The sequence below is a fragment of the Simochromis diagramma genome, unplaced genomic scaffold, assembly GCF_900408965.1.
Source record: "Simochromis diagramma unplaced genomic scaffold, fSimDia1.1 OVJJ01000822.1, whole genome shotgun sequence".
NCBI classification, from domain to species: Eukaryota; Metazoa; Chordata; class Actinopteri; order Cichliformes; family Cichlidae; genus Simochromis; species Simochromis diagramma.
Window position 1 is genome coordinate 1748631 of NW_024387520.1, and position 14029 is coordinate 1762659.

Sequence of the window (14029 nt, forward strand, 5' to 3'; positions counted from 1 at the left end):
AGAACAAGGCGACTGCTGAATGTCCCAGTTGCTGCCAAAAAGCCACTAAAGGCAGATTGCAATTTAAACACTGTCTCCAGGTAGAACACAGGAGTGATTCACCTCCTGCTTTCAGGCCTGCAGCTATCAGGCTTGTGATGTTCTCCTTCATGTTATAGATGACAGAAATTAATTTTTGGAGAGGCACAAATAATTTGTGTGGCATCGTATTTGATGCAGAAAGCCTGATTGTTCTGTAAATAGTTGGAAATTGATATTTAAAAAAACAAAAACATCTTGGCTGCATTTTTAGAATTTTATCAGTCAACAGTGTCATGGCACGGACATACGCGGATACCAGTGGAACCGGGCCACTAGCATTTGTTGATGATGTGAGTGTACAGGGACATATGCTGATCAGATACCACTTCACAGTGCAAATGGAACAGAGAAGCTTTACAGTTACTGAAGGCAAAACTGAAAGCAGAGAGACCCACAAATAAGCAGCAGTGGCTGCAGTGAAGGTCTAGTGGAGTGTCTTAAGGAATGAAACAACATGTGATGAAGTCCATGGACTGTAGAAGTAAACCTACAAAAGCTATTTATTTATTTCAAATTCAAAACAATCATGTTTCAATAAACCTGAAAAAGCACAACGCATTTGGAATATTTTATTATGGCACACAAAACATGTAACCACATTTACAGGGTATCAGAAAGGATTTTTTTTGTATTTGGTATATAACAGTATATCAGTATAAAGTGCCCAAAACAATGGTTATGGTTTTGAAGAAGACTCATGGACTATTAAGTCCTGTTTTCTACTGTTTATCATGGCTGTGGTTTATAAAGTGAAATTTACAGACAATCATTAGGTTCTACAGAACATCGTCATGGTTACGGCGCATTTAGTGCATTTCTAAAAGAAGAAAAAGAACCAGCTGAGCAGGTTAATTCATTATTTATGCAAATGTCACATGCAGAGGGCTGTGCTACCCTGATAGTGATAATAAAAAGAGTCTTACAAAAGGTAAATTACTCTAACACACACAGTTTCTAACTCAATAGTCTTGACATTATGTTGGTTGATATGCAAATTTATCTTACTTATAATACTGATATTTCCCAACAAATATATATTTTTATATAAAATAAATACATTTGAAACATCTTTTAATACATCTTGTACTTGAAATGAAATTCTTATGAATTTTACAACAAAATTCTTTTGCCGTGTGCATAATATTCATTAACATTTTAGGGCGTAAGAATTGAAACAGGATCAGAATATGTTGCAAAACTCTGTGCTATTTTAAAAAAAGAAGTGCATGCAGTGCAAACAGAAAGGGTGACTTACAAAACTTCAGTACAAAGAAGGAGATAAGAAAAATCTGACCCGTGGATAACGCCACAGTTACAACTGCCCGAAGACTGTAGTCTGAATCCAAAGCAACTATATTTTAGGACAGACGATGCATTGCTGGGCCAAATGCAAAGAAGCAACAACGTGGTAAAGAGGAAATGGTACAAAACCGAGGGAGAGTGGGTGAATGTGACCTTTCCATTAGTTTACACAATCTTAAAACATAGAATACCAACCCACACTTAGAGTGCATACAAAAAGACACCTGCATTTCCAAACATCATCATGGTTCCTTCATACAGATACATGTGTTAGACACAAACATTACTTACATTAACAGCAGTATGTTTGTGAAGTAACAGGAGTGACACCAACATTACCAAAACACTGCACAAATGTATGGGAAAGCAGCTTTGGGTTTCAAGTGTCTCTGATGTGGGCAGAGAGAATAGAGCTGCCAGAAAAACGTAACAGACAAAACATAAACTTTCATTTTCCTGTTTATAAAGCAAAAATCCTATTAAGTCAAACAAAACAACTCTACATGTGTGATTGCAGACTGTGCACAGAGTTGGGAAATCTATAAAAATTTTTTTACAGACTATAGATAAATATAAAAGAATATGTGCCATTTTGATTTTATGAATGAAATCATAAATATGTTTTCGTTGAAAGTGCCACCTGAAAATGAGTTCTAGTTCGACATGCGACGACAAACAAGTACAAAGGTATTGTGTGCGTTTTCTGGTAGTTGTAAGCACAATATTTCAGTAACTCAGCAACTTGAAGTAAAAGAAGAGTAAAGTAAAGAATGATTAAAAATAGTGCAACCAGAAGCACGACGGTGCGTCCTGTAGTGGCAAGAAGCAGTTGCCATCCTAAATTAAGGTTAAACAAAAAAGAACCTAGATCACCTGACTGGAGTCAAACTGTCACTACTGAAGGGTTTGGATAGATTCTGGCAGGCATGTATCATCCCGACAGTAAGGCATTCTGGAAAAATAATGTACAAACTCTGGCTTTATCATTTGTCCTTCATTTTCCTAAAATCAGTCAAACATTTCTTCATTTATACAACTTTCCTACTGTTGTGGCTGTTCGATAGCCACACCTAGGTTGTCGTAAATCTCCTTCAGCAGCAGTAGAGCTGTATCCTCCGATTCCCTAACAAGCAAAAAGACAAACCTTTTATATGAAGTAAAAATATTTAAATCATTCCCATCAACCCTGCACAGATACGAAAAACTCACCAGTAACACAGATGAGACTGGATGGCAAACAGGTACTCGTTGAAGCTCTCAATGGGTTTCTCCTGAAGCACATAGTCGATGCGTCGACCTCCATTTAACATCCCCATTTTAATCTCACGGTGCTCTCTTTCTTCCACTGACTCTGAGGACTCTGCCTCATCAAACCCTCCTGAAGGGACAGAAATCATTTCAAACAAGGCTGCACGCACCGAAACCATGACAAAACCCAACAGAGGCTCTTTGCTTTTACTTACCCTCTGTGGTAAAATAATTAACAGATAACTAAGTGAGAGCAAAGAGGGAAGCATGTGCTGTTTGCAGTGAACAACACAAAACTAAATTTACAGAGTAATACAAGTTAAATGCAAACAGTGCAGCTAAATCCACTTCTGCAAACACTACTAACAATACTCTGAGAAGTCTACTCCAAACATCAATCAGTATATACTACCATCATAGATCCTGTCAGATGGGGTTGGGACGCTACCCCATGGCATTAGTTAATATACATTTTAGGCTAAAAAAAAGCAAAACAAACAAAACGTGTTTTTATGGGTTTATATTAGTGAAGGAGGTTTGTCAATACTTGTCTACTATGACATTTTAGTTCATTTGATGTAGTATCAGGTACGTGTATAGTTAAAGGCAAATCATGAGTAAATGTCAGTAAGTTGGGGTAGTTTTGACTGATGTGCTTGTTAGCTTGCAATGAATCCCTCGAGGCTCCCCTAAAAACCCCAATGCACTTCTGATGAACCTGCTGCTGTTGGCTGTTAGCGTCTCAATCTATCTTTGCATGTACTGGCTTGTAATCCTGACATTAAAACATAAAAACTCTCAAATAACATTCCATTAGAATAAGGTTGTAAATGAATACCTGCGAGTCCTGAGATAAAAAACAAAAAACTGTATCCTGTCACTTAATTGCAGGACGTGCACCCACATGTAGCTACTGCACGAGGTCTACAGATGAATATCATATTCCAGCTAATTTCTCATGTAATTAAAAAAAGAAAGAAAAGAAAACTTGACTGCTTTAAAACTGCTAGTGCTGCTTGTTCAGTCCACTGCTTTAGTTACACCGGCTTATGATACTGAGGATCCACCAGCCAGAACTAAAAGGAAAAGCGGGAGGCAGAAGCCTAACGGAGCCTGAGTCAGTAATGAGCTACAGGAAAAAATACATCATATTCCCTCTTTGTATATGAGCAAATGTAAATGCCGATGTAAACCTCTGCAACTGAGCAGCAAAGTAGAAATAATTAATTCTGCCTCTTTTGTATGAATACTGGAAACATGTTAGTTTTCTAGGTCAAGATGAGTAATGATGTATTCATAGGCTTAGAGCTTTCTAAGAGAGGACTAAAAGGTCATTAAACCAATGTTACAGCAGCTATAAATTACAATGAGTTAATTACTTGTTTTATTAATCAACCCCACGCAAATGACTATGCTAGCTTACCTCGAAAGTAATGCCTATGAATGGCACTGGACCACGCCAGTATTTTAGTCCAAAAATTAGCCCCTTTGTCTTCCCTCTTAGTAGAAGCAGTGACTGCCGCTGAGGCTGAGGTTCATAGTAAAGTAGTAAAGGGTGAGGGAAGCAGAAGAAAACACCAGATAGAGCAGAACAGAGGAGGGCAACATGCAGAGAGGGGTGAGAGGAGTACGAGGAGACTGAGTTAGACACACGTGTGCACATTCGCTCCCACACGCAAACACACACAACACACACAAATAAAGCAAATGAACATGCGTTATTTACCCTGCGTCTCCTCAAGGGTTTTCTCTGTTGTAGTTTCTCCTCCTTCCCCCGGAGGCAGTGCAGCAACCGGCAGTCTGGCAAAGGACTGCCACGCAGTCCGTAATGATCCCAGAACATTGTTCTTCAAATCCATGCTCATTCGGGTCAAGCTGTCCTTTAGTTCTACAAAACAAAGAGAAACGGAAATGAGTTCCTACAATAGTACAGCTTATTTCAGTACAGAGAAATAATCATACCCAGGTGCATCCTCTTGCGGCCTTTATGGTGAGGGATTAACATGGGCTCCAGGTCCACCTCGGAAACAATCATGGGCTCTATCCGATAGGCAACAGGATCATACTAAACACAGATAAAAGACATAAAAGATGACCTCTTTCATCATGTGAGTAGAGAAAGAGTCCAGCAGGTGCTTGTCTATATACCAACTATTTCTTTGGCAAATCTTTTAATCTTGAATTCAACAACTAAATAAAGAAGTAGTAAAGAGCAAAGAAGCTGTCTACTTTAATCCAATTACCTTAATCTAATGCTGTTAACATTTTTCATTTCCTCTTTTTTTCCCCCAACTCATACTGGCAGGTGAGGTTTCTTTAAGAGATGAGTGCAGAATCAGAGTGGGCATTTGAGTTAAGTAAGGAGTTACTCACTGGATGGTAGATGTTGTAAAAGCTCTTGCAGGTGGGGAAGGTGTAGTTTGGATCGATGCGTTTAAGCCCACGTACAGTCAGAAACATACCAATTGGAGAACCGAATGCAAAAAACGTCTGAGGGTGGAATTCAAGCTGCGGGTAATCAATGGATACCTGTGGAAAAATGGTGGGGTTAGCTTGTTACAGTGAGTTATAATTTAAACAGATTCTGTTGTAGGACACACACACACACGCACACACACACAATAGAAATTTCTCCCTTGGTTAGCTGTGCCATCTGAAAATATTACAACATCCAGGAAGTACACCAGCAGGTGAGGAGGACACCAGGGAGATGGCCACTCATGCAGGACTGACTCATGTGTGTGAGGACAGACAGACAATGGCACTGGGATGTACCTTTCAATGGGACAAACACAGTACCCTAATAATGGCACAATATGACGAAAGTTCTCTTATCATTGATCTGCTGTAGTTTAGCTCCCTTGAGAGCCCCCTGTTCTGACTGAAGTATATATGAACAGAAACTCCAGACACAGTTAGGTCAAAGACAGCAAAGGACAAAGCCGAAGAGTATGTGGACACCATGTGAGACACACCTGTCCCTTGGCTATGCCTCCATTGGTCTGTCCAGGTAAGCGGGCGGAGGGGAGGAGAGAAGCAGGAAGGTGATGCATCAAAGCTTCACCCCCCGAGCAAAAATAACAATGGTGTATTTGTCTGCATGTGTTGTACCTGTCCAATGCCCACATCGAAGTACTCATAGTCCACAGCACTAGTGACAGACTGCGGCCTGTGCAAGTGGAACTGCTGAGGTGGTAATCTTGAACACTCATTGCCATCCTGAGTACTTGTCACTTCAGGCTGAAGTTGTGGCCCTTGTGCCTGACACACTGCTCCCATCCTGCAGTCCTGTTATGAATAAGAAATATAAAACATTATCAGCAGGTTTTCCAAACATGGCTTAAACTATGTTAAACCAAAAAAAAGGAAAGTAAATTAGCAAATTCATGTAAATCACTAAAATTCACCAATATTCTCCAATTACATTTCATTCAAGTACAAATTCTTAAAAAAAAAAAAAAAAAAAAAAAGGAGGAAGAAAATCCACATAATTGAAATGAGCCAGACCTCTGGAAGCCATTTCCTTCTGACATAATTCAGGATCTTCTTCCTAGGTCCAAGAGGAATTCCCAAATCTTTAAGATCACTGTCACGGCAAAGAGCCTAAAAAAGAAGATCAATGGGTTTTTAAGTAGGATCAAATGACTCAGTGGGTGTTATTATGTGAACAGTATACAACATGTAATGCATAGATAGAACCTTCAGTTCTCTCAGTGTGTATATTCATTATGTGTTACCAGAGATTCGAGATCCAGGTTTTCGTTCTGCAGCACATCCAGATATTGCTGTAGGCCCAGTCTGTTCAGAGTCTGCTCCAGTGTGTTGCAGTTCAGATGACAGGGCTCACCAGAGATCTTACGTAGAAGAGGAAATAGAACTGAAAAAGCCATGAAGAAATATACAATCTTTCCTAATCAGTAAAGTTTCATTATTCTTTGCTGGGAATGTCATGTTGTACCCCTTGTCTAGCTTGTGATTCATCCCTCTGATTGGTTAGCAGATCAAACAGGATCAGTGAACCTGCAGAAGTAGAGGCAAAGCAGAAAAGTTAAAACTCTGCATTTTAGGTCCCACTTCTTTGTGATTGCGAGAGTTTCTGCGTTTGCACATCTCTAACCCAGGCTATGGCCTACTACTGAAACTGTCCCGCTGAACTCTGGGTGTCTCTGCTTAAAGAGTACATGTAGCCTGTTGAACTCCGAGGCCACTGTGTCCACTATGGTCTGGCAGTAAGTGGGGCTGTTATAGAAAAACAAGTCCAGCAGAGTGTCATTGGTGAAATGTCTCAGCCTGCTGATGCTGGGGAGAGTGATCCTCTGGATGTCCCTAGGAAGTGGGGAAGACAAGAGAAATCAGAAAACAAGAAAAGCGTCTAACAGGGTCATGAGCTGGACTGCAACAGAGAAATCCTGTTTTGTTGATGTCCAATTTCTGTTCATACTTACTCATCAACACCAGTGGCATCTCCGTGTAGAGCACTGTGCCAGTTGACTGGGAGGAACTCTACTCGGCCCACCTGACCTTCCTGCTGAGCACGCTTATAATGAGAGGCCAGGAGGGATAGGGAAACACTCCTGAAGTCATTCACTGGAAAGATATTAAAAGAGGTCATAAACACACATGGGAACATTTATATATACATATAAACAAAGAAACTCACCACACTGTATGATGGATCGGAAACGTAAGTCGCACGCAGGGCCAATGCCGTGCACCATGAAGACAACATGGTCCACCTTTTCTGGTTCACCTGCAAACACATGTACAAATATGATGAGCCTAAAGCGCTGACTGTGTGGGATACTTTCTGAAACTGGTGACGACTAGCTTTCACCACATTATCATACATACCATCAGGTATTTCTACAGAGATGTTGTCTACTCCCCTTTTGACAGTTCTTGGCCGGGTATGTTCTGAGGGGGAGGACACCCAGTCATCCTGCAATCCTATTGGCTGATACTGCATTATCAACTGAGAAGAAAAACAGTGGGTAGTGACTTATATGGGTGACAAATAAGTTTAATTATATCTTTTTTTTTTTTTTAAAGATAAACAAAAAACAATGCTGATACAATAATACATAAAGCAAGAGAAGTTGTGACATTAATAATAGTGACCCAAAACAATACGCTTGCACAATAGTTTGGTGAAGTACAACAATGAGTAATATATGAACAAATGTCATCCATGTCATTTGATTCCAGTTACAAAAATGTGGCAATTGTCCGTGTCATCTACTTTTAAACAAATTAGAATCAACCCCAACAAGTTCCAATGGCCTCTCCCATTCCTGCTGTAAAAGTAAAGTCCTTCCATAAATAAAGTGTCCAAGTTTTTCTTTTATTCACATCTCTGAGACCTGTGATTTCCACATGGAGAAGGGAGCAGTGTGTCAATCAAGGATCTCATCTCTGACCCACATCACCATTATAGTTTTCCTTGCTAACATAAAAAACAAAGGCTGGGTCGCATCTTTCTTTTCTTTAGAAGAGACGGAGACCTTCCAAACCAGACACAGATCTGCTGAAACTTGTTGACCTATTGCTGCATTAACACTTGAACATAGTGGTGCCCGGCACATTTGATTGCAATGCAACCTGGTGTTGGAACTGGGACAGTCTGGAGTGGTTCCTGTTGTGTACTTACAACAGATGAACGGACATGTGCAGATGTGTGGTAAAATATTATACTGTAACTTTTTATGCCTGCTGCAAACTGCCATGAGAGTTTACCCAGGCTCAAAGTTAACTCCTCAGAACAGCGTCTGGATATCTAAAAAAATAAAAATAAAAAAAATAATCTATCCAACGGTTCTGAGTCATCTGAGCTTACACTCAAAGTGTTTGATCTCTAAATATTTGTATAAGATTTGATGTATTGAACTGAACTGTCAGTGAATCAAATGTTTTAAGTCTTCCATTCTCAAAAAGATTAACAGCACCCGCTCTTTGCCAAAATGTAAAATTTGATAAGTTTCCTGTGATAAGAGCTCTGGGTTATCAGCCAGTGTTGTTATAAGATAAAAGAGGGAGAGTGCTATTAAATAATTTTGTGAGTGCTCTCCAAGCTCACATCACATTAGTCATAAGAAGATTGTTTTTGGCAATAGGTGGCTTTTTTAAAATTTTACCCAGCAGGTTCACAGTAGAGAAAATCTCTAATATTTTATTATCTAAATAAGGTCTGTTTCCTGGTTGTTTTTTTAATATAATAAATGTAATTTGCTTTCATTTTGTTTCTAATTCAGTGAAATAAAAAACATTTTAAGTATGCAAATAGTTCTTTGGGTGGAAGTCTCATGAACAGAATCACTCTTTGATATTTTAACAGCAGGCTTTACCTTCGGATTGTGTAAGATGACAGTCTCTCCAGTGGGAAAATCCAATTTCTTCTTCCATTCATCTGAAGTCACTGATTTCCTATAGGCTTCCTGCAAAATATTTAGATATTAAAAGTGTTACTTAAGACCAAAGTTGAGAAGACTATAAAGTTAGAAAGTAGTCAGCTATAGAGAAGGAAGGAGTGCTGGTGAAAGCTCATTATTTGTGTCTGACTACCTCCAGATCCTTGCTGAAATCCTCAGGATAAGGCATGAATCTGGTGTCTTTATCTCCTTTGTAAAACCAGGTGCATCTGCGGACCTCAGAGGGAGCTTGCTCCCAATACACAGCGTAACGCTTCCTTTCCTTGACATGTACATCATACCGTTGCCCTTCCACAGCTACCACCGTATCCTCCTCACCCTCGTCGCTGACTGCGAGGTAAAAACATACAAACGCAGATATAAAGAAAGAAAGCACTCTGGTGCTTTGATTTAATTACAGCGTGTGCTATTTTTACAGGACTAAAGAAGTTACTTTACAGCAATTACTGGTCACTCATCGTTGACTTCATCAGCATCACCAAGTGAACAATAAGTTTATTCTTCTGAAATAATTTAATCATGTACCTGCCGTTAGAAACACCGTCCGTCTTTAGTTTAATGGAGACTCATACTCTTTTACTTGTCAACTTAACCTTTATTGACAACATTTTGTACAACACCATTCATATTTTCATTGCGGTTGTCACACACAAGATCAATATTAATAATAATAATAAAACTACATGCTTCCACCTAAACGTAGATTTAGACTCTTTCTTTGGTGTTTAAATATTGTAAAATTATCTACTGATAAGTACATCTTTCTGAACCCTTGAGGAATATGTTATTTGTTCAAAGAGTCATACTTTTAAAATGACATTCTTATACTGCTGTTTTATTATTGCGTTTGTTTTCCTTTGGATGGGGATGTTCAAAACGTTAGTGTGTCAGTGGGAGCTAAGAACACTAAGACACACCCAAACCAACCCTGAAACTGAACTTCGGTTGGTTAAATTGTTAATAGCAGGGAGCATGTCCTAACAGAACAGTCAAATGGCCTACTGGGCATTTAGCCAGTGATAGCAACACGGTTTTGAAAGTTTATCTTTCCATCAGTTGTTCCAGGAAAACTCACTCCAACTTTTGTAATAATGACACAGGGATTATGCAGTTTTTCCTGGATACAATAAAATCAGGTCTTACTTCCTGGCATTTTCCTTAAAGGAAAATCACAAGTTTTAATAAAAATTGATTTTTTAACCAGCTTTTCAAATGGGATTTTGTTTGTTTGTTCCCAGTATAGAATCTATTTTTATGACCTTTGTTAAGCAAACTGACAAACACATGTTCGTACCCTCCAACCACACCCTACTGTCAACAAAGGCCCAGAAAAATGCTTGCTGATATAACCCCAGACTATCCATTTGTAATAATTTAAGTACACAGTATCTTTTATAACGTACAAGTAAAATACATTCTTACTGTTGGTGAAGGCATTCTCTAGTTTGTCAGAGTCTTCTCTGCTGAAAGGAAGCCAGGAGGTGTTGTCATCAGCACGTCGACAGAAGAACCAGTGAGGCTGCACTTCTTGGTAAGGAGCATGAGCTGACTCCATGTCAAGCATCTCGAAAGAGGATGCTGAAGAAGGAGAAGCTTCGTCCACCACAGGTGAAGCCTGAAGAAAAATTATGCCGACATGATCGAAATCTGACATCAGTATTTCTTCCTGTGCTTACCGTCTTTGGAACAGTGCACTGTTCAACTCAGCAATTATTAGAACCAGTAAATTCAAAAGTCTGAACCAGGCTGTGCCTTTCTGTAAAATCCTATGAAGCAAGCCCAAACCATGAGACAGAACAAGGGGAGTCAGGAAAGACAGGATTAGGCCTTGTCTTTGTAAGAAGCACAAAGCCCTACTTTATGCTTTTCTTTACAAGCTGCCTCTTGTCTGTTCCTCTTTCCACAACTGATAAAACTATAGCTTGTAAACAATCTACTTCCACTGGAAATCCAGTGTTAACACACAATGCTGCCAGTAATAATTTTGGCAATTCATTGTGTCAAACAGTGCCTGACACAACACCCACCCACATTACTGACAGCAGCCAAATCAGTCTGCATAAAGCATCTGGACAGATTTATAATGACTGAGAATAAAGTGGAATGTGACCGAAGCACCTTCCCTAGGAATTAAATCTTGCTGTTATCTTGCAAGTAAAATTTCTCCCTGAGACTTTGTTAGGCACACAACTAACTGTACCACATATTTAATGGCATGTCATGCAGGGGGAAAAAGCAACAAACCATCAGGAATGTAAATGATAAAACTCCAAAGTCACAACCAGAGATATTCTGACAGTAGCCCAGATGATCACACCAGGATTGTTGTCACTTTTGCATTACCTGCTTTACTTAAAACTTTACAATGATTCAAACCACAAAAAACAAACACTATTTAATGTCCATCTATTACTACTACACACTACCAGAGTGGCTCTCAAACTGCAGATTGGTGAAGTTAAAGCCTCAGTCAGAGACTGGCCGGTGACAGGCTGGAAACCCAAAATCTTAATTTAGATGAATATGGCTTTTATATTGTGATGCATGCTTAATAAGGAAGTCCCAGAAAGGCAAAGAAGTCACCCCCACTGAAAACACTGCATCCAGATAAACATAATCACCTTCTGGGATATGAAGTTTAAAAATTACTCCCATTATCCTGCTGTCCTTTATTAAGTGGCTCTACGGAGTAGTGGTTTACACAATTGGCTAACAAGGGAAAGATCCCTGGTTCCTTTCTGGGAGAAGACAGATATCCAATGGGGGTTGCATCAGAAAGAAGATCAAGCATAAAAATCTCCAAATCTGACTGTTCAAGCCTATCCTTCATGCCTTTGGGTTTTTATTTTTTGCTAATATGTCATCTATGTCTCCAAAAGTTGATTCTGTTCATCTGGACATAGCGTTTTGTGGGAGAAATGTTTCGTCACTTGGATGAGCATGATTGAGCATGCATCAAGATGTCATTTATGCTACATTTCATTTTATGTATAGTCCCTTCTGTCACTTTTTTATGTCTGGTGAAACAGGTTAGGAGTAAATTCATATTAGGGTTAGTGTTGCTTCATCCAGCAACATTTATCCCCCCATGGTTATGCATGTACCCTCACCTGATCCTCAGGTGTGCTCCCCGTGGCCACTGTCTTAGTGGGGTTGTCGAGCAGGTCTTGGGAGTTATCGCTTGGGGCAGCCCGAAAGAGACCCCCCTCTTCACCTTCACTGACTGACATGAGCCCGATGATCAACTCTTACATGAAGCGGGCAGGAGGCCACACAGTCACAGGACATGTAACAACCGAGTTCTGCATGGATGACACAGACAGTCAGTGGCAGCCCATACATAACCTGTTACAACGTGTAAAAACAAAAAATACAAAACGAGTGAAAGTGTTGCAGCAGATTGTGGCACAGGGAGAATCACAGGTGGTGAGAAAAGAAGAGCCAGCTAAGCTCCAAGGATAAACTGACAGCTGTCTCCTTAGCTGCTGGTCAGCAACGGTGAACAGAATGGAAATACAAAAAGCTAAAAGTTCACTCACACAACGGCTGTATCATAAGTTGTGATGATGTACGTGGCAGGGAAACGCTGTACATTATCTTGACTAAAACAATGTTCATGGTTAACTGCCACGTTGTAAGCCTTGTATTTTAAAGGATGCAAAAACACAATCGCCGAGGCCAAGAGTTGTAGCGCTGGTTGAGGTTTATGCTAACTGAGTTACAATGGCTGGACGGGACGCTATTATTACAGTTCTTTTTGTTTCCAAACAGTGTTATTAGACATCACAGCATTAGTAACAGACAGCTGTTAAGTTAAACTCACCGACAACTTCACAAAGACCTAATGCAGAGGATTTAAATTGTTTGTTTATTCTATCTTGTCGTGGCTAGCTCGGATAGCCGAGGACAGCCTCCAGAAACGATGCTAGATTGCAGTGACCTCGGAAATATGAACATTACTGAGTGAGCATTCACGACTGACTACAATGTAGGTCAAAACCACAGACTCGGGATAACTACATCAATTTGGATGTTTCTCCGATGCCTGTACTACAAAGTGTGATCATTAGAAGGCGAAGTGCTTAACCATAGCGTCTAGTGTTAGTATTAGTCTTTATAAAATAAAACAAACGCATCGTTATCATTAAAGTATTTTTATATATTTCTTATAGGAGTATAAGAGCAGTTACATTAAAACCCAAGTAATAGTATCACAAAACATGAACTAAAGAGCTGCATTTTCATAATCAAAATGAAATCTACAAGGGGCTCCTGAAGGTAACGTTACGTTTACGTCCCTAACGTGGTACGGGGGTGTTTCACTGTGCTGAAAACGAGGTGTACCCTACTCTGATACTTGTGCATTCATCCAGTTATATACAAAAACGTAAACGTGACGAGTGTCAAAAAGCCATCATCCACCATAACCTGGGATATTTCGATCCTGTGGGGATATCTTATAATATGGCAGAAGTGACAAGCAGCTGACTTTTGTCCAGATGCATGCTTAACTTCCCTGACTTTCAGCTGAGAGATGTTTTATAACTCCACCACCGAGCACACTGTAGATGACTAAAACATAGTTTTATGAGATTGTAGCAGCCGAACCCAGAAGTCTTAATGCGTGTTTGGACTGAAATCTGCACAGGTATGCGTAAAATGTGACTGTAGTAGGTGTACACTTTTCAAAAGAGATGAGTAACCAAGTCACACACGGGCGCACCCATTTGTGGAAGGGTAGCTTTCTCACGGTTGTATTTTCTGCAGACTCTGAGTAAACTTATCACAAATGAAGAAGCCCAGAAGCTGCACCCAGCAGCACTCACTTGGCGTTAGATTACAGAACACTGCCTCATCATTCCCTTTTGTTAACATCTGGACATGTGTGGACCAATGCGCTGAGCGAGCTTCCACATAATGCAATATAAAACACTTAGATTCAAAAGCAGTTTTTGTTGGACTGGTGTCAAAGC

General features: G+C 39.8%; 1 protein-coding gene across 4 annotated transcripts; it reads right to left on the reverse strand.

Moving 5' to 3' along the window:
* Window positions 1-634: 634 nt before the first annotated feature.
* Window positions 635-13011, reverse strand: ddhd2 (DDHD domain containing 2). Of its 4 annotated transcripts, none has more exons than XM_040019057.1 (20): window positions 12880-13011; window positions 12167-12358; window positions 10479-10671; window positions 9190-9386; window positions 8973-9062; window positions 7483-7603; window positions 7292-7381; window positions 7077-7218; window positions 6749-6957; window positions 6590-6651; window positions 6369-6485; window positions 6139-6234; window positions 5743-5919; window positions 5607-5633; window positions 5005-5160; window positions 4594-4696; window positions 4358-4519; window positions 4055-4159; window positions 2593-2761; window positions 635-2506 (listed from the first exon to the last, which is right to left on the reverse strand). In XM_040019057.1, exons 2-20 carry the CDS (start codon window positions 12284-12286, stop codon window positions 2425-2427), a joined length of 2418 nt encoding a protein of 805 aa, XP_039874991.1. In that variant the 5' UTR covers window positions 12287-12358; window positions 12880-13011; the 3' UTR covers window positions 635-2424. The 4 variants fall into 4 exon arrangements, with proteins under 4 accessions (XP_039874991.1, XP_039874992.1, XP_039874993.1 ...); XM_040019058.1 differs by lacking the exon at window positions 12880-13011 and adding an exon at window positions 12596-12857; XM_040019059.1 differs by lacking the exon at window positions 5607-5633.
* Window positions 13012-14029: the final 1018 nt, after the last annotated feature.

Coding starts and splice junctions, on each gene's coding strand:
- ddhd2 (XM_040019057.1), bottom strand. CDS start 12,286: ATGTCAGTCAGTGAAGGTGAAGAGGGGGGTCTCTTTCGGGCTGCCCCA. Junction 7,219..7,291: donor CCGATCCATCATACAGTGTG/GTGAGTTTCTTT, acceptor ATATCTTTCCAG/TGAATGACTTCAGGAGTGTT. Junction 5,920..6,138: donor GAAGGAAATGGCTTCCAGAG/GTCTGGCTCATT, acceptor TATTCATAACAG/GACTGCAGGATGGGAGCAGT.